The sequence below is a fragment of the Pseudochaenichthys georgianus genome, chromosome 17 (assembly GCF_902827115.2).
Source record: "Pseudochaenichthys georgianus chromosome 17, fPseGeo1.2, whole genome shotgun sequence".
Taxonomy (NCBI): Eukaryota; Metazoa; Chordata; class Actinopteri; order Perciformes; family Channichthyidae; genus Pseudochaenichthys; species Pseudochaenichthys georgianus.
The window spans coordinates 28,529,389-28,550,541 of NC_047519.1; the positions used below are offsets into that span (position 1 = coordinate 28,529,389).

Here is a 21,153-nt window from a genome sequence, read left to right on the forward strand (position 1 = left end):
TGTGACGCTCCTAGGCTCCTTCAGCGTCATAAAGGGACGCAAATAGCTTTCAACTGATTGCAATGTATTCCCATCTGCGTCGGGATTTGACGCTCATGGAAGCACGGCATTCGTTTATGTCGGCTGCCCTTAAAGGTAATGTGAGCGTCCATTCCCAGGAGTAAAGGATGGCAGAAGACACTACACTACCCAGAATCCCCAGCTATCGTTTGGACTACACCATGTGCTCTTGACAAACCCCGTGATAGTCCTCAAGCTCTGTGATTGGAGAGTGTGCTCCGAGGGTTAAGCCGATTCTCGAACAGCACTTGAAATGGGATGGAACCACGGCAGACTGTCCAAAACTGGATTTGAACGGGTCCACCGCGTCCCCCCTCCCCCACCCCGTCCCCAGAACTACACATGCTGGCTATTCTGTTTCGCAACATGTTCTCTATGGCACGTCTCTACTGGGAGTTGTAGTTTTAAAAGACGTTTTCGTATTTCCCATAATAAGAAGTTGCCAGTATTAAACTGTGTACATCCCTGGAGGTTTAGGGGACAGGAAACACTCACATTTAAAACATATAATTAATAAATGGGTGAAAATTGCTTGTGCCCAATATGGGCAGTATTAATATATATACCCACATGCCAGCTAAGGTCAGAAGAGCTTTATTTAACAGCTGGTCTTATGTGTGTGACCCCTGTGATAACATTACGTTACATTAATTGATAAGCCTGAAACATGCACTTGTCAAGGTTCAGAGGCACATTTTGCAAATATGGCAGTAGCCATCGATCAGCTTAAGATAAGATATACTTTATTGATCCCAAGTTGGAACATTTGCGTTACATCAGCATGTGTAACAGTTAAATATGCAGTTGTGTTTATTTGAAAATCATTTAGTATAATCACATAAATTCTGTGTTTTATATTCAACAATTCTGTGTTCTTTATTTATTGATTGTTCAATACCTGACAAGGCCGGAGATGAAATATCTATATACATCTTATAAGAGTAATACATTATGTATAATATCAGTTAAAATAAGTGCTTCAACATAGTTAACATTGCTGGAGGTATGCACAAATATTGATAGACGTCTTGTAATGCACTATTGAGGAACCTGCAACCCAAGTTTTGCATTCAGTGCAGAACTACACCACAGTTGTTTAGGCCTATATGATATGTCAATAAACCTTAGAAAATCTTGAAATCTTGAACGGGATGTGCAAAATAGTCATTACATACAGTCTTTAATGAACAATTAGTAGAGAATAACGAGTAATGAATATACTTTATAGGGATCGTATTAATATCTAATAATAAAAATATTGAAATTCAATAACATGCTTTAACCACCAGGTGTCCCTTGATATCAGCTGTGCACCTTTATGGTGTAAATACAGCCTATCTACCAATTGGATCAAATATAAAAGTGAGCCGAATTAGTGTTGATACTGCAAGGAGACGTATTGTGTGAAAAAAAATGTAAGATGTTGTTTAATGGCTGATATATTTATGATCCACGTCACGTTTTCAGTTCCTCATGTTTGTCTTCTCATCAGGGCTCTATAAATACAGAACTACGGCAGATATGTAATATGTAATGCAGCCGAACCGTGTATTACAATGCCGTTATGTGATGACTTTCAAAGAGAAAAGCAAGCACACTCCGAATAAGGTATTATTATTATTTTGGTCTGTTTCCGGTATTTGTTAATGACGATGTGCTCTGAGATGTGAGACTGGAATTGCACAGGGGGGAAATAACGTAGGCTATCTTTAGATGCGGATTTTGTTAAACTAATATGTTTAGGCTGTGGACCAACACTATACATTGACGGGGAAGGGGGTAGCAATAAAGATAACACCATTAAACAGTTACACAACATAACAGAAATAATATCGATAGCAGCGTCCCTAGCAACCACCTTGGTAACAATGAAAACGTCGCGATTTCCTGAAGTAATCTTCGTAATAACTAGCAAACTAAAGATCATGTACATCCACTGCACACATAATCTGAAGTAACAACTCATATTTCTCGCATCAAATGACATCAAAACGCATTTTAATGGCCAAACTAACTTTAAAATAGCCATTTTCCACCTAGAATAAAACGAATTTCGGCCATGTTTTCTTTTTCTGCAGGGAGAAATTTGAAGATCACGTGACATAGACGCCAGCCATCGGAATGAATGGTGAAAAAAACGGGGTTTGTCAAACAGAGCACATGGTGTAGGCCAAACGATAGCTGGGGATTCTGGGTAGTGTAGTGTCTTCTGCCATCCTTTACTCAGAAAACATATTTGTTTCTCCGAATCGAAGGGGAAAAATACAAAAGCATTGCACACAATTTAAACCAATCAATGTTGTGTAATTAACAAGGATAATCTGGTGTTTTTTAGTCGATGAGTAGTGCAGATATCACTGTAAAATCAATCGACAGTAAGAGGAGTACTTACTTCCGGGTGTAAAATTCTCCGTTATCCAATGGGAATGGATGCTCACATTGCCTTTAAGGGCAGCCGGCATAAACGAATGCCGTGCTTCCATGAGCGTCAAATCCCGACGCAGATGGGAATACATTGCAATCAGTTGAAAGCTATTTGCGTCCCTTTATGACGCTGAAGGAGACTAGGAGCGTCAAAATTGGACGCCACGGACACTGACCAAACGTCGCTATTGGACGCTTAGGGAGTGAGAGTGTGTTGTTTATTAATGTGTTTCTGCAGCATTTACCGACCGCTGCAGTGCTGGCTGCTCTTCCACGGAGTTTATTCTCCCGTTAGCTCCCGGTTAGCTCACACTGCAGCGGCCGCTCTAAAGTATTCACTGTCCGACTCACACAAGCAGCTGATGCATGTTCCCAGTTCCCCTTAGCCTAAGTGATTGTGTGTCAGTCTGAATTGACACTGTTTGGTATCACAACGCTGTTATGAAAGTTTCTCTGGTATAAAACGGGTGATGTTAGCATAGCAACCAAAGCTAAACTGACTACTTGCATCCGATAGCTGCAATAATACAAAACAACACGTCTGCCTCTCTCCACAATGATCAATAACAGTGAACGGATGGTCAAAGTAAGGTACAAATAAACAGAATCACACGAAGCCTGGTTAGTGTTGCCTGACTTTATAAAGTGTGTTTATAGGCACTACTGCTTGTAGGCAGGCATAACAGTCGAGTCGACCCATGTTCAGGGGAGGTGGGTTTAGTTTTCTGCACGCCTCGACGTAAGAGACGTAAGCGACGTCGCCTCTTAGCTCCAAAGCTCTTGCCTCTGGACCGACAATTTTTTGGAGCTGGAAATGAAGCGGATTCCGGAGCTAAGAGCCGGCGCCGCTGCGGTGTGAACAGGAAAACCCGGCGCTTTTCAGGCTCTAGCTCCGAGCCGGAGCTGAAAAGGCGCTGGTGTGAAAGGGGCAATATACAATTCGATATGAACTGAAGAGCCACATGAAACTAGGCAAAGAGCCGCATGCGGCTCGAGAGCCGCGGGTTGGCCACCCCTGCCCTATCTGATAATCATCCAATGCAGAGGCAATAATGTAATACATTAGTTTATATATTAAATATTTATGTATTTTTTTATATAGTTTTAAAGTTACAACCGGCCCTTTGAGTGCAGCCATAATGCGAATGTGGCCGTGATGAAATTGAGTTTGACACCCCTGCTTTAGACAGTTCTTTGAATTTAAGTTCCATTTCCTTGTCTGGGTACAAGGCAAAGTGAAAAGCTGGCGTAAACATATTAATTGGTAATTTTCAATATTACTTCCCCAGATCAGCTAAGACATATGTGTTGAATCAGTAAGAAGTAGGCTACACTGAGATATGGCACTACATTTCACTAAACAACAGGGTGCTCAGAAGGTTGTCTGGAAGATATTGGTTGTTTGCACCACTCCTACTTTATCTGTCTACTTTAATCTACACATCAAGGCTTTGTTCATGATCAGTGGGACCCGATAGTCCATAATTGTATAAAGGAACTACTCCAGGCTCATTAGGGCTTCAAAGCTGTTCTGAATGTCCTTTTCAAGAAAGGACACACTGCAGACTCTCTGCAGAAACGTTTCAAGTTTCTTCCGGGAAGATACTAAATATTTATTCTACAGCTCTATAAAAAAGGAAATACCGGTTTTTCAATAAATAGTTCCTAGTATATAACTTGGCCGGCAACATTTGATAATTTCAAGAAAAAAATCAGAGGATTCTCGATTTGTATCAGTTAAAGGTCCCCTATACTGTTTTTCATTACTTTGTTAGGTCTCAGATATATTACCTAACATGTCTCTGAAGTGTTTGGCCTCGAAATACCAAACAGATCGTGCATTGTAGCACCCATAAACCCCTCTGTTTCAAAAGTGCTGATTCTGTCTTTTACTTGGATGAAAATAAGGAGCCACTCCCCTCTGCGAGATATTTGGTTAAAAAACACAATGGTGCTCTAGGAGGAGATTCAGGTGACAAGGTTGTGTGACCTTGGTTGGTTATTGGCTAATGGTTACACAAGCCAACAAATCGTTATGACATTATAAAGTGGCCAAAATCTGATCAGCTAATTTTTCAGTCAGGTTTTTATATAAATGGATCAGGACAAAAAGTGAGCAAACATTTTGTTATGTATAAAAGACAGGAACAAGTGGATTTTGCATAATAGGTGACCTTTAAAGTAATTGTGAAGTGTCTCATAAAACAAAAAATGTGGAACATAAATATTATTATTATTAGTAATGTAATCTCTATTGTTATGTCCTAAATCGCATCCAGGAACCAGCACGTTTCAGAAACGTGCACGGTGCAGCCATTAGTACTTGAACGATTTGAACATTCTGTTACATCATCCCAAAGATCCACACTAAAACAAGAGTATTCAACCCCATCTACCTCCACCTTCGTTTAAACAACAGTAAGGTAGAGACGAACGTAAGAAGGGATTTTACAGAGGCTCAAACAAACGTGAACGTGTGGGTTTGATATTTAACATTGAAAAAGTGTTAACGTATAATATTTCCAGCTAGAAGTACAGCTGCGATACAAACTACACGCCGATCGGACAGGAAGTAGTAGCCAACCTTTGTTTCACTATCTTTGATTTTCTGAGTGTGTTGTACAAGTGATGCTGCATTCGGTACACATCAGATTCACTACCACCATCAGTCTCTGTAGCCTGAGCATAATCAGATAATACTAATAGCGAACATATGCTATGCAGCCAGAGGGGATATAATATTGTATTAAGTTTAACTTTGACTTAAATAATGCCTGGACCTACACACATTTTATAGGGAACTTCATTTAAGGGATTTTCTATGTTTTACCATTTTGTCTTGTGATTTGAATGTTACACACGCGTTTCACCGCTGACGTCAGACCTACGCAGTACGGTAGTTACATCACGTTGCCGGCTCGCCTCTTCCTCCACACTACGTGCGATCTGAAGCTCCGAAGACTGCTAAACATTTTAGGGACAATTTGTTTTCAGGCGATACATTTGACGACACACCCCGTTAACAGGTAAGACATTGTTTTGCCAACTGTGGCGTAGGCTAATAGATGTTTTCTCTGGTGTTAAAAACAGTAACGTAAGTCCTCCATTGTGTAAGTCCTCTATCTGTATTCCTCCGGTGTTTATTTTATGTTGACTTTGCTCAACATGTAAAACAGTATTACTTAGCATAACATAACCGTTTATACATAGCCTATCTTACAATATGCAGAGAATAATAATACTAATAGCAAGAAAGGTCGTTTATTGACTCTCTGCCCTTCATGTTTAACCTTTAGTAGTTCATGTTAAATTGACATTAGATCTATCTGAACATTGAGTCAAAAACAACCGTGGGTTACTAATATGTAGGCTACATCATGAAGCTTACCCCAGACTCTAATAAAGTTTTACAGCGCAGTTTATATGAATCTAACAATGGATGGATTGGATCCTGTACGGAATTAGCTGGAATGCTAAAACCTCTAAGTCAAATGTGTATATCATTTTCCTTTTTTCTTCTGCTACTTAGTCAAGATGTCTGATTATGAAGAGAATGAATCCAAGTTCATGCGAAAGGCAAAGGAGAATCCATTTGTCCCAGTGGGTAAGTACATACTGTGCCCTAATGATTATCACGAACAAAGTAAAATGAATCTAACTTGTTTGAAAGTATTCTTTTAAATGAACTTTCTGGTGTTTTTGATTAGTGTTATTATGAATGACACGGGTGTCCTTAATGGCACTTAAGACAGTATAGAAAGAGATGGCACACTGAGAGTCCATTTCCTGTATCTGTGCAACTTTATAAAGTGCCCCTCCTCTTTAGGAAACTAGTAGAGATGGCAAATCCGGATCCTTTTACAGACTCGGGGTCTTCTGAGTCAGTCATTGAAGAGATCCGGATCATACGAGTCATTTGAGTCATTTGAGTCATGTGAGTCAGCATCACCAAGAGCGTAGAAATCCTACCGGTGAAACCGAAAACTTGTTGCATTTCACGAGCATTAAACTGACGTTATATTAACCTCTGCTACACAGTGTCTTTTGCTTTAATAAAAAATGTTGATCACAAAAAAAAAGGTTATTTGGCAAATCTGAGTCTGCTGTTGACTCGTGCATGAGGACGAGTCTGCTGGTCTCTGGATCTGCTGCTATACGGTTACGGCTCTGAGTCCGCACGAGTCTGCTGTGTTTTGCACAGTGAGTCAGGATTTGCGAATCTGATGCCCCGGCCACACGAGGACGAAAACGGCTAAACGCATAGGATTAACGCCAACGCAATCGCAAAAAAGCTTCCGTCCACATGCAATATTCACCGTCTGTCCGTCACCGTCTGTCCACACGAGACCGCTCCGTTTAGCTCCAACCGCTGGAGAAGCTGCAGTACATATGCAGGAGCCTGTACGTGGCGCTGTAACTTCCTCCACAAAAGCAGCGAAGAAGCATGGTTGTCATGGTTGCCCTTCTGTTTATTCTCCGCGGTGGGGGTCGAGGGAACCGGGCAGAGTTTTTCACCAGTCATCGTGTATTAAAGTTTAAATCTTCCGAAAAAATTATAAAAGTGCCGGTCAAAGGTCTTCTTTGTTATTTATTGAGCTTTAAAACAAATGAATAACGACTCTATATAATATAATAATAAAATACACGGAGCCTCTCTTTTTCCTCCCTCTCTTCTGACAGCATCAGTGTCTGTCTCATGCAGCAGCTGATCCAGTAATGAGTGACCCGACAGTAAAAATAAACATATTTATAACTAGTTTAGGTAGTTTGAGAGGTGTCTCCGTCCTGTCAGATTAGTCTTCACTCGCGTTTAGAAAGAAAGATAAATAATCTGAATTCAGGGTGCAGTTTACTTTGACGCGGGGTGAGCAGCAGAGGTAGGGAGAGGCGGGGCTATTGCCTCATCATTATCAGAAAATGATCGTATAGGGAGTACACACGGAGCCGTTGGACCCCCCAGAGCGTTGCGTATGCCGTTCTATCCACCTTGGGACCCGTTATCGTTTCCGCAGTCGTTTAGTGCCGTATTCGGTCGTCCTCGTGTGGCCGAACGGTCTATATGACACTAAACGGTAACGCAAACGACCGTTTTCGTTCTCGTGTGGCCTGGACATGAGTCTGTGAAGTTGCGCTGACTAACTCGTAGGCTACTGGTCTCTCTCGATCAATGTCCTGGATTCACGGATCCCGCGATTTTGATTAAGTCCACTATGTTTCCGGCTCTAATTAATGAAGTTTCAGTGTAGACTTCTAACAAAATGGTCATGTTGTGCAACAGTCTCCTGCGTGTAATAGCTGCATTTCCAATACGGATCTTACTTGGCAAAACGTTTATTTTGAACATAGCACACAAAAAGAAACGAACAATGACAAATGATAGAAAATTGCAAAACAGTTAGAATATATAAAATGTCTTAATTATACAATTATTATTATTAAATTAAAACACAATTGTACACTTTGCTTTAGTAAAGGAACATATTAAAATAACTATATAGCCTACATATAATGCAAAACCCTTATTTTTTAAAATGCACACACAAAAATCAAGCATATCTTCACCCAGTATCTCCACCCATGATAAAATAACTATGAAAAATAAGAAGTTAATTAAAATGAACATATATATACATATTTGGGTCATGAAAACAGTGTGTATCTAACACCCCCCCCCCCCCCCCCCCCCTATTTTCTCATGGACTGCGTAATCATTGCAATACTGGTGTTTGTAGCCTATGTGTTAAATGTGTGTAAAGTCGTGTCTTTTGCTTTAATAAAACATGTTGATCACAAAAAAAATGACCAATGATGACCAATTATTTTGCCCCAGAGGTCATCAACGTCTTAATTGAATCAATTTTTCACAAGCAACATCCCTTCCACCCATGCTTACACATAAAGGGCATTTTTAAGTGGCCAAATAATCAAAATAATACAAATGTGAAGACCAATTTGTGCATTTAGGTTTTGTCATCAACACCATTTTGCAAGATCTGGAAACAGAGCCTTTAAATTGGTGAAACGGTCCAAATGTTAAGCTAACATCCACTGCCATTTGAAAAAGCATTTTCTAAAAATGTTTGTTCGCTGTGCAATTTTCTAATTATAGCTATACATCAGACTGCGTCTACTTAAGAGACAAGAAATATATGCCATGTTATAACATGCCGGATGCTTTAATGCGTTATGTTTAGTTATAGACTATTTCTGATTTGAGCTGCGCGAAATCGGGTTTCTTATTTGGTTCAAACATTCCATCGGCGCAAGCAAAGTTAGCATCTTGGGCATCAGCCAAATGCTAAAAAAAGGGTTGCCAAATATAGTCTTACATCTAAGTGAAGGAAACACTGCTCAACTTAACTACGCTTCATTGATCATGCATTGATTGATTGTAACATGAGTTTATTAAGTAATTTACAAACAGGAAGCTAGCTAGTTTATGAGCCAGATCAGCCCAGGGATTCTGGAAAAAAGCCAAAGTTATCCACTAAAAACGGTGCTTTCTACGTTAGCTACACACTGTTGGCGCTATAGGATCTGTGTAGATGCAAGACATAGGCAGCTTGCCCAACCGTTACATCATTTGGATTTTTCCAGCAAAAAGGGCTCGCTTCTTTTTTACAGAGAAAGTCTGGGAAGGTCTCAATTTGTAGGCTCATGCTATGATCCATTCACAGTTTCACAACACATGGAAATGATTCACATTATGTTATTTATTTCACATGGTACCTTTTGAGTCTCCCCCATTTTTAATACTGCACTTTAATTGTTGTTTAAGTTTGTTTTAGTCATCAAATTAAATTGATCTTACTCTTTTCTACTTGCAGGAATGGCTGGATTCTTTGCCATTGTGGCTTGGAGACTGATGAAAATGAAAAATCGTGGCAATACAAAAATGTCAGTTCACCTGATTCACATGCGTGTAGGTGCCCAAGGCTTTGTGGTTGGTGCCATAACCATTGGTATGTATCTTGTTTATGATGATGTATTTGATTTGAGTAGATTTGATTTTGAATTACAAGTGGTTTGGATTAAAACTATCCTTAAAAGAAATATAGGTCTGGATTCTGGCTGGTTACATTATGAACAATTTTACTTTTCAATTATACAAGTAGATTGTAAAGGTTAATGTGTAACCTATCCCTGTTGTTTCTTTGTTTTTAGGTGTTCTGTATTCAATGTACAAAGATTACATTGTGAAACCCAGAGAAGAACAGAAAGCCTTGAAAGACAAGTGAACATGGACTCTAAGATGGACATTTTATATCCCTTAATATAACCTCATGTGTGTTGAAGGTTTATTTTTTACAGATGTGTGATACATTTTGTTTGCACACATCCCGTTTAGCAGCTCACCTCTACTGTAAATTGGTCTATCCAATTGAGTACCTCTAATGCCTATCCTCTAATGCCTCCGTTTCACTGACTCAACTCACTTTTGGTTCCTTTACTCAATTTCAAATTGCACCGCTGAAAGAATCGCCTCATTGCAGGTTGGAGACTCCGCTGATCGGCACAGCAGAATTGTGTGAATCTGCTGTCAGATCATCAACATGAGATTTTCGGGATCTTTTCTTTTTCCCCCAAATAGTGGAATGTTTGCACTTTGTAAAATGTCTTAGTGTACGACTTTGTGTAAAGGTTCAGCCAATTGTTTTAGGGGTTTGAGTGAATTAAATAAAAGCGGTATTTATTGATGTTATCTTGGCTATTTAAAATAAGGCAGGTTTGAGCAGACTGTCCCCTGTCGTGTAATCCACGGTTGTAGTGATGATTTTTGCAAACCAATTAGTGTTCTGGAGCGTTTTAACTCCACCTATTATTTTCAGCTCTTCCAGAAGAAGTGTGTTAAATATCAAAAACGACTAAGTTGGACAAGGCTAAGGCTATATTTAAAACAACCACCAATAGGAAATCAGACTTTTCTCTTCTTTTTTTCTTGGTCTTACACCAGCGATTTATTTGTATGTAATTATTAGGGCTGTCAAGTTAACGCGTTAACGCAAAACAAAAATTAACGCCACTAATTATTTTAACGCGATTATTTTTTTTTCCTCGGCCGCCCCATAGTTTCAGAGCGCATCGAGTTTAAAATACCATCTACAAGCTGATGCTGACAGCCCCGCTCCTGCTGCCCGCTTGTGGCAGACCACACTTCCACGCTCACCGGCAGGCACCGACTGGCCATCGGGAGGACCGGGAGGGTGTGTGTCTGTGTGGCCCGAGCGAGCGAGGGAGAGACCTTACGTGCATTGTTGTTGTTAGCATCGGGTGCTAGCTAGCTGCGCTAACGGATATAAGGAGCTGTTTAAATGAAAACAGAGGAGCGGTCTATCCACACAACTGCGCCGAGCACTTGACTTGATGCAGGAAGCCAGACAGCGGGACATTGTACGAAAAGTCAGCACACTCATGATTGCAGCGTCCAGGTAGCTCCCGTTCGAGCATATGCCTTGAGTTGCACATAGCTCCAACGATCACACACACACACACACACACACACACACACACACACACACACACACACACACACACACACACACACACACACACACACACACACACACACACACACACACACACACACACACACACACACACACACACACACACACACACACACACACACACACACACACACACACACACACACACACACACACACACACACACACACACACACACACACACACACACACACACACACACACACCATTACCATTTGTATTGAATGAGAGAGGTTCCAGGTTGTTGTGTTTAATATTCATGAGAATATTTGTCATTGTTCAAATGATAATAAACATTAGCATAAAGCATATTTGTCCACTCATATGTTGATAAGAGTATTAAAAACTTCCTCTAAGGTACATTTAGAACAGATCAAAAATGTGCGATTAAATATTTTAATCGACTGACAGCCCTAGTAATTATGCAAGTATTTTTGTCAAATGGAAACTGATTGCACCTTGGTCCACTTTCTTTTCTTTATTTAACGGACACCCGAATGCTTAAGGAGTTATTTAAGGCTTTGCCAATATCTGGTCTCAAACGAGGCCTGTGTTGACACATTATGTAAACAACAAGGTCACAAAAGGTTTGCGACTCACCCATAGGGACTCACCACAGTATCGGATAGTATATATTAATATATATATATATAATATTAATACATATTTATAAACTAATCGCAAATAAAAGTCTTGTAATTCTAAAATGTCTTTGTGTATGTTTTGAAAACTCCATGTGCTTTTTTCACATATATTTGGAATGTTTAAACATATTCATAACAAATGTTTCTTTTTAAATGTAGCCTACAGTTCATTACATTTGTCTTCTTGTATCGAGGTCATTCTTTCTTGTTTGATACTCCCTGTAAATGGGAAATGTTTAGTCATTGTTTTATTGTGCAACAGTTGGTGTCAAAAAATTCCCTTCACACATTTGAACATTCGCCTACCTCGCCCATCAAATGTTAAAACTTCTTTCCTGGACTGATATCTATCAAGCTTTACAATACTTTCCTGTTGTCCCACCCTAAGATCAACAGGAAATGAAATGCGTCATTTCATGTTGGCAAGAGGCTCTTAAATGCTGTGTCATTGTGACTATGCACTTCTTGTGAGTATGCTGATGCCAACTGATATTTATCATGTTACACTATATCATTTATTTACAGTTTTTTTTATCAAAATAATTCCAATTGAGGATTCCATTGCCATTTTTATGTATACGGTCAAAAAACACCAGAGGCCAATATCTTCCATGATAACACAATACATGTGCTTCTGTGTGTTTGCATAATAGTGACTGAGACACTTTGTAATGTATGTCGCCCTCCAATGGTCTTAATAATATTAACATAGGAGAAAAAGACTTTTATGCTATGTTGTTCCCAGAGCTACATTATTGCTCTCGCGAGATCTTGTCCTAACTCTCTAGAGTGCCGTTGCCATGGACACAGTAGCGTCGCAATCAGCGAGGAAGGGTTTTTCACATTCGGTTCAAAAGGTTGCAAAGCAGACTCAAATGTGTTTAAAAGGACGGTACTTGGACACATACACCACGGGTGAGTTATTTTCTTAGTTTTTTCAAATGTAACTGAAGCCTACTTAGTAAGAAGTTTGAAGACACGAATTTGTCATGACATCTGTGTATTCACAGGCACTCATATTATCGTCAACAGAAGCTTGTTAATTGCTCGTTACGAAATCTAGCATAGTGTTATTTTTGCTTAAAGTTGTCAGTTTCGGTCTGTTAAGGCTCATGCATTTTCAAATAAAGGTAAGTGGGGTCATCAATAACAACCTCCTGACAGTCATGGACTTTGCACAACAACAAGAAGGTCTTGTATGTCATTATCTCTGGGAGCTATAAAGATATGATGATCATGGTCTCATGTTTGCTGTAATTCTCACACTAATTACCTTTTTGGCATTTATTTAAAGAAGTTCTTGGATTTGGTCGATGGTAAAATATATGCAATGAAACTACCAATTGGCAAGCTCAGAAAATGTGCCTATTTATTATTTGATTGAGTTAAACCAAACACATGCCAAATCCATTAACTTCAAATTCAGAGGAATATACATAAAAAAAACCATGATATAACTTTAACCAAATGCCCCCACAACTTTTAACTATTTTCCACCTTTATAAGTTGAATTCTTTTTTCTTATGCTATAAATCATAGATCATAGATCATGGAGCATGAGGATGAAATGAACGACTTACGGCTTCAGTTCCAAGCGCTACAAAAGCAGCAGGAGAAAAGAAAACTGGATCGGACAAAGGAGAAAGAACCAGATAAGCTTAAACCCATTGAAACCCAGGATGATTTGGATCTATCTAAGCAAGGTATTCAGGCAGAGAATGTCGAGCACAGGTGAGTCCTGGCTAAAATATAGTTTTGTATGGTACATTTGTATTTGTTATGAAACTTTATTAATTGCACTAAACATAAATAAGCATACATTCTAATCAACTATTTATTGTTGAAGAATCATGTTTTTATACTTGCATTGAACCACTGTTATCTATTCAGTGTCTATTTTTTCTTGATGACCTCCCTATAGACTACTGCAAGACAAACAACCTTTGCTAGACCAGCTGAGGGAGTTAAAGGATGAAAATGGTCGGCTCTTCAAACTACTGAGTGAGAACGATTTTGAAATTAAACACCTGAACAAGAAAAGAGAAGAGCGACTGGTATTAGCAGGTAAAACACCAACGCTTTGCACCACAGTAATATAAAGAATGATGGCAGAGCTTCCTTGTGACTTATCCTCTCCTCCATTTAGGCACGTCGGGCCTGGCAGGGGATATCGCAGCCACCAAGATTGTTGAGCTGTCCAAGAAGAATCGAGAGCTTAATGTTGAAATTGAGCGAGAACAAATTAAATCTAAGCAAAACAGCAACAGAGTCAAAGTGCTTGAGAAGCAGGTAGCTGGGTTTTGTTTTGATTGTGACATTTGATTTGCAGATTGATGTCACACAAATCCTTACACCTTTAAATTCAATAATTGCTCAAACAAAGATATGTTTTTTAAATTATATTTGTGAAATAATTTGTTACCAAGGGAATAAACAATATATACGTGTCACTTATGCTTCTCTCTATAGCTGCAGGCGACGTTGGTGTTCTCTCCACCTGGGCAAAAGATCATTACAAAGTCACAGCATAAGACATCAGAAGACTGTGAGGTAAGAATACATGTGAACAATTCCCACAACGTTTTTATTTTAATGATGGCAACTTATTCTGAATTGTGTGTCATCTGTTCACAAAAGCAGGAACATCCAATGGTGAAATCTCTTCAGGAAAAACTAGCTGCTGCCCAGCTGAAAGCAACCGAGTATCGCAACCAGGTTCAATCCGCCAAACAGGAGCTGAAAGTAGCTCAGAAGGTAGAATGATGTTATACCTGTAGCTACTCTAATTGAAATGATTAATCAGCATTGACTTCCATATCTAAAATATGAACTGTACTGTAGGTTTTAACTAGTGAGATTGGAGAGGAGGTCAACTTTCAGCAATTACTGAACAGCCCTGGGAGCTTTAGAGGTCGATCACAGCAAATAATGGCTCTTCAGACAAGGGTAAGCTGACACTCATAACAATCCACCTCGAAGTTAAGTCATTCAGCTAGTCAGAGTTAAAAATACATTGTATAGTCACTATAAAAAAGCAAAAATATAAATCAAACAGGTTCGGGACCTGGAGCAGCAGCTGAACCAGTCAACTCAGCAGAGACAGCCAAGCATCCTGAGCTTGGAGGAAGAGCTTTTTGACAAGAAAGTCCTCCAGAAAACCCTTCCTCAAGAGAGGAACCTCAGCTACATCCGCACCATCGAAAAGGAAAAGAAGGAGGCATATGAGGTGTGTATCATGAATTGTAAATGCATTTGAATATGAGTATTTGTTGATGAGACCCTGTTCTTCTTCCAGAGGATCTCAGCGGACTATGAGGTCATCCTGAAGGACCATGAGGATGTGAAGAAAAAGTTGGAAGCCTCTAAAGCCAGGAACAAATCTCTGTGTACCGAAATAAAATGTCTGAAGGTCCAGATCTCCACTCTCCTGGAAAAGGAAAAACATGATAATGAGCTAGTGGATGCCCTGCTGGTAAGGCTATGAGACAAGAGAATAATATCTATGCTAGTAAGGCAAGGCAAGTTTATTTATATAGCACTTTTCAACACAAGGCAATTCAAAGTGCTTTACAAAAAATGAAAGACATTAAGCATTAAAAAAGAAAAGCTAATAAAATAAACATTAAAAAAAATACATGGATAAAAGTCTTTATATACACTTTATATTATTTCTACACACATTTCAGGTTGTAGCTCTGTTAGGGAGACGGTGCGTAACATGATTCATTTGGGTTTAGCAGCAAATGCTCCATTAAAGGCATCTAATAGTTAACACATCTAATGCGTTATTAAGTACACAGCTCAGATTGTGTTACACAGGCACAAACAATCAATCAATAAATCAAACGTTTTCTATTTATACAGCCCAAATTCCCACATTCAGCATTCGTCTCAGGGGACTTTAAAGTGTGTTCAGAATATGAATATGAACAACCTCTGTCCTTAGACCCTCATATAGGACAAGGGAAAACTTCCAAAGAAACCCCACAGTTATTGGGAATAATAAATAAAGAAATGATCAGGTCTTTGACATCACAGTCACAGAGCAAGAAGGATCTTTTGTGATACGCCTAGCCTATAAATTGCTCTTAACAATAACCGCCTCTTCTATTTCTGGTAGAAACAGCAGTCTCAGATGCAGGAGGTGCTGAGACGGCTCGGCCAACAGCAAAATGTCCAGAGCCAGGAGACCCCGTTGAGACAACAACAGAGCAGCGAGCCTTTTCAGCACAACGCTGTCATCCACAGGCTGAGGCAGACCGTGGCTGAGAGAGAGGCCAGCATCAAAGACCTGGAGGACCAAATACAGCAGCTGTCTGTCGAGGTAAAACCACTCAAATGCAAAACTATGGGAATGAAAGACAAACTCAACGATTATGTATTTCAATTAAATGGAACAAAAATATAATATATGTCCCTTCAAAACATAGCAATACTTTAAAAAAATGCATTCATGATATACAATCAATGTTTGCAGCAAGAGAGCGATGAGAGGCAGTCCAAGACAACACTTTGCAGTTCAGGATTTCCGCCTGAAGAGGGAGACATTGACAAAAGAATAACATTTTCAGGGTATGTACAGTAATGAAACGTGATGTGCTTAATTATCATTGGATATGCATACATCAAATATTATTTGAATGGAATCAGTCAGATCTTTTAATTGAATCTTAAAGTATTCTTTTCTGCTAACTGTTACAGTCAGACTTGTTTTTTAAGACATCTTTTACAACAAGTCACTCAGACTGTTTTGATTTTGTTTGATGCCTGTTTTTCAGAGAGTAATTTCTTTTTATATTTTTGCAGTTCTGTTTCTAAATTTGGTCATAAACTGGTGTTGCCTGCCGTGGGAAGCAGTATAGAAATCAAGTAAGTGGACACCCTGCTACTCTATTTATAATTTGCTACACAATAAATGTGTTGGACTGAGCAAGTTGTTCTTCAGTGTTGTTTTCAGGGGCACCAAGCTCTTCAAAATGTCCACAATATGCAGCTGATGTGAGCACACTAATGAGTCAGTGTGATGGATATAAAACCCCTTGTGCTCAGAAGGAGAGACTCCATGAGACATGAGTCGCTGAGACTTTGTTTGTGTGTCTGTTAAATTATTCACATGAGAAACACTGAACCTCTGAGGTTATATTTTCATGTGGCTTGTTTGTGTGAATCAGACATCAAAATGATGCCTCTGATTCACCACCCAAACATTATTTTGTGGTTCTTAATACAAGCTCTTTTCAGAGCCATGGATTCTTGATATGGTTTTCTTAGCACTGCAGGTTGTATTGCTGACTACTTCTCTATTAAACGATTATTTAATGAGTTAGTGAATCTATCAATGAATCTATGTCCATCTAAAGTCTCATTAGTGCATCTCTAAAGTCACCATCGATGAGGGAATGTCATCATTTTAAATACATTTTTAATCAGAGACCTTGCTTAAATATTCCAGAGAAAAAGAGACGAACCAGGAGGAGCGCCGCACGATCCTCGAAAAGCAGGTGGAGTCGACACAAATCGATCCAGAGTAAGGACTGGGCAGTCAGCAAGGGAAGAACTGGTATGCAAAGGTCAGTTAGTGTGATGTGACCATTTCAAATAGATTTGACATTTTTCCTCTTTTTTTCAAATTCCCTGACTATGTTATAAGTATTATACCATGTCTATCTTGCCATCAGAGCTCTGCCCCTCAGAAGCACTTTTCCCACAGAACCAGTGGGGCAGCAGTCGCCGAGCAACAGGAACTGGTAGAAAAAATTGCTTGTCATTTGTCAACATCTTACTTTAAAAGAAGCAAGATTTTTGTTTTTCCAACTCAAGATTTACACAAGAGGAGAGAAAAAATGATGCCTGGCAAAGGACATATTGTTTATGGACAGTGCTCATTTCAAGCCCTCATGTTTGGGCAGCACAGAGATGTCCATGTTGCTTTTGTTTGCTGTCTCCTGGTTGGTCAATTAGCTGGAGGAAACGCAGGCGCTGAGGGCATCGCTAAAGAGCACTCTCCACCATGACCGGCAGCTCTGCAATGACGCGATGAGACAAGCCAAGCATGTTTTCCTGCAGGCTCTGTGACAGCCCAGACTCGACACTAACCAGGGGAACTGGCCGGTCCCTGCTCAGCCTCACTTCCAGCTGAGCCCTACTTTCTCCTGTCACATGTGACACACAGCAGTCTGCAGGAAACAGGCTCTCCTCCTCTGCCACAAAAAACATCACACGGATCGAGGTCTTTTCCTCCATATGAAACCTTTCAAGACGGTTTCTGTTGGTTCCTTTGTGCTTTTGGCGATTTGAGTAGCTCGAGCAGCGGAGCTTTCAAATGTAACCGTGGTGTGATAAGTGTTCCTACTGATTACAGACATTTTCGATTCAGATTTTCTCTGCTTGCAGTCACATTTCATTGAAACTCTGCATGTGTTTCCCTCTGCGGGGAACCTGAAGTGCATTACATGTATAGAAAGCAACAGTCTGTTTTGTAGGCTATCCGCAATGTCCAATTTAATCAATGGAAGGCAAACCCAATCTTTACCAAATGTTTTGAATATATTGTTTACATTCATGGCTATGACTTTCCTAGATTTATGAGTTTCTTTTGGCCCCAGATGGTTGTTCATAAATGTGTGACAGGCCAGGCCAAACAGTAAAAACCCCAGTTAAGTTCCCATACATTTCAGTATTACTTTTTAAATATTCCTGCTAATCATTTCTGACTTAAAACCAGATGTGTGGGAATAGTGGTTGAAAATGAATGAGGGCTCAAGCTACACAAACTCCCACTATAGTCCTCCGTACAGTCCCCAGAGCGTGTCACACGTATGTACAGAATGCACGCCTCGCTCCTCAACCCAAAGGTTGCTTGGACGTGCGCAGCCTGGTGGGACTGCGCTCCACATTCAAACTAGCATCCGAGTTATTTTCTTCCGATGTAGCCAAAAGGATTTCAGCAGAAACCCCCCTTCCACCTTTCCTCTCCCTCCACATCACGCTTAATTTAAAAACCATGGCTGAGTTAGTGTGCTGCTTCAAATACCGCACTATTTCTTCCAGGACCCTGTGGGAGATTGGCAGGTCCCCATTGGACTGAGCGAGAAAAGTGCCACAAGACAAAAATATCAGAGTTTGGACGTGATGAAGAAAGCCTTTATGCTCAGAGTAACAAAAAACTGCTTGTGTTAAATACCTCCTGGATAGAAGGTGAGGCACGCTTTAATGTAGTAGAGGGAGATGTCATTGTAGGAACAGATGAGATACCATTAGCTTCATGACTGCATGCCTTGCAGGATTGCCTATAATGTTTTCGAAATGTGTGTGAGAAAAGGTGTTGGTGAAAATACGTGGTCCCTTCCTGCATTCAATTCAAGAGAACATGTTGAACTTAACACATTTTTGTTTAGGCGTGCTTTAAATTGTCTGCAGACAATCTTGGCCATGACTCTTGTAAAATAAATTTGTAACTTAAATAATCTAATAATATACAACCTCATAAATCAGTTTTGTAGAGCATGTCCAATATTTTCTCAAACATTTAAGACAAAGCTTATATTTGGTGATAGAGAGATATTACAAGCTATTGGCTCGGAATTCAAGCTCATTGCCGTTCAATATTAATTTCACTGTTTAATTTCAGTCACAAATTAATGTCACAGATAATGTGGTTGATTTAATTTTTGTAATAGTGTCATCACTTTCAAATAAATTACACTTCCACAAACAATTTTAATATCGTTTTATGTAGCTGTATTACGCAGAAAGGTGTAGATTTATTCCAAAATGCCCAATAACCCACCAAACCAAACACAAACTTATGTAAACACAGCATACGTAAACAGCCTCACCTATTTGTCATTCCAGCTTTGAATGACTCCTTTCTCCATCCTTCTCCTCAGAGGTATTCCCTCGTTCTGGACCAATGCTTCCTGCAGACCATTGACTGCATCCAGAAACTAAAGTAAATAGTGGAGCCGTGAACGCAGAGGTTAAAGTTAGCCATCAGTATATGAGGGTTCTGTGAACTTTACTCAGGCCAGCAAACGGTTTGTGCCTCTATGAGTCCATTCATCTCCTAGTCCCTCTCATTTACATGTAATGGAAAGAAAATAAACAGTGGTGTCCTAATGTGCTCATTTACAGTAAGTAGAAATAAAGTAATGGGCTGTTATCTTTACTAAGCCAGTGGTGAAACACTGATAAGCTCAACAGGTGAAATGTTGATCATAGTGTATGTAAAGCACGAGTGGAATTGTTGCTGACAATGACTTCTACAATAAAGTATGATGGCGTTTTACTACAATCACCCACAAATGTGTATTTGAAACTCAGTAAGCAATGTTGGCTTTTAAAAAAATGAAGTTTGTATCATGTCAATACAGCATGCTCTTTTTTAGTCTTTTGATTATCTCAGCAGGATGGCATCACTAGATGGCAGTGTGGTTGGTCATATACTGCACATCAACCTCTTGTGATGGGTTGTTCTGACAGTCAGTGACTTGTTGACTTGTCCAGCAATAACACTATCTGTAGCCAAAACATGTCACTTAAACAATCACTTTGTATTCTGTTATACACAGCAATGATGTGCTATTAATACTGTATATTTTAACAGTCATTAGAATTACCTAGTTGCGATTAAATCAATAGATATTAACATGAACATGATCTCACTGCTTCTGAAAGCTATGTTGTGAATTAAAGAGTTGATAATTATGATGTCAAATAATGATACACTAGCAATGTAAAGATAAACACAGCTGTGACATTATTGTAGAATATCTTGCTTCAATGAATCAAACTGACACTTAACACAAACTGACTATGACATGTTGACAGCATAGAAAACTGGTATGCATTTTACTATAGCATTCTCTCTGCTGCTTGCAGCTTTCCTCCCTCCACATCGCTGTACTAACCAAGCCGTCACACTTGACTCTGAAATCAAATTGCTTCCAATGTTCTGTCAAATGTTCCGTCTCGGAAATAATTAATTTCTCCAGGAAACACTCAGCCTCACGTCGGATGACTCTAGACTCTATATACCATGCTATTTGTCTCAAAATCCTACTGTGTAGTTTCCTATTTTGTTTTATTATTATATTATATAAACACCTTGTATTTTTCTGCATACAAATCTCTATTTATTCCTGTCCGTTTCCTGCAACAACCAAATGTCCCCAGTAGGGATCAATAAGGGTATCTCACTCTGAGGGCAAGTCCCTCGAAGAACACATTTGTTTAACAAGTCCCTTAACACATGCTGACACAATGGCTTTGACATTTTGCTCTTGAATACGATCACTGCCATTGGGATTTTCTGCCTGAGGGAGATGTGTGTTATCAGCCGTGCTCATGCATGAGCACGGCTGATAACAGGCTACTGATGTTTTACCTTTATCTGAGAGTTCACAGTGAAGAGAGAGATAGAAATAATTGGGAGAAACCAAAGGGATGACATGCCAGCTGAGCCACCTCGAAACCCCAGGAGGCTGGCAGAGACATATGTTTGTTGTGTATGCTTTATG

At 39.6% G+C, this 21,153-nt stretch overlaps 2 protein-coding genes across 8 annotated transcripts; both read left to right on the forward strand.

The window, feature by feature from the left end:
* The first annotated feature begins 5,204 nt into the window (after nucleotides 1-5,204).
* Nucleotides 5,205-10,186, forward strand: higd1a (HIG1 hypoxia inducible domain family, member 1A). The gene is made up of 4 exons (XM_034104438.2): nucleotides 5,205-5,510; nucleotides 6,014-6,088; nucleotides 9,312-9,446; nucleotides 9,649-10,186. Exons 2-4 carry the CDS (start codon nucleotides 6,019-6,021, stop codon nucleotides 9,720-9,722), a joined length of 279 nt encoding a protein of 92 aa, XP_033960329.1. The 5' UTR covers nucleotides 5,205-5,510; nucleotides 6,014-6,018; the 3' UTR covers nucleotides 9,723-10,186.
* Nucleotides 10,187-12,435: 2,249 nt separating this feature from the next.
* Nucleotides 12,436-20,690, forward strand: ccdc13 (coiled-coil domain containing 13). Of its 7 annotated transcripts, XR_004553871.1 has the most exons (15): nucleotides 12,436-12,550; nucleotides 13,175-13,366; nucleotides 13,557-13,699; nucleotides 13,782-13,924; nucleotides 14,105-14,185; nucleotides 14,273-14,389; nucleotides 14,477-14,581; nucleotides 14,691-14,861; nucleotides 14,931-15,107; nucleotides 15,756-15,959; nucleotides 16,113-16,207; nucleotides 16,442-16,504; nucleotides 17,088-17,205; nucleotides 17,314-18,832; nucleotides 19,525-20,690. XR_004553871.1 is itself a non-coding variant. In XM_034105431.1 (14 exons), the coding sequence occupies exons 2-13, from the start codon at nucleotides 13,185-13,187 to the stop codon at nucleotides 17,164-17,166; spliced, it is 1,560 nt and encodes a 519-aa protein (XP_033961322.1). In that variant the 5' UTR covers nucleotides 12,436-12,550; nucleotides 13,175-13,184; the 3' UTR covers nucleotides 17,167-17,205; nucleotides 17,314-20,690. The 7 variants fall into 7 exon arrangements, 6 of the variants coding, with proteins under 6 accessions (XP_033961322.1, XP_033961324.1, XP_033961323.1 ...); XM_034105431.1 differs by having other exon boundaries at nucleotides 17,314-20,690; XM_034105433.1 differs by lacking the exon at nucleotides 17,314-18,832.
* The last annotated feature ends 463 nt before the right edge of the window (nucleotides 20,691-21,153 follow it).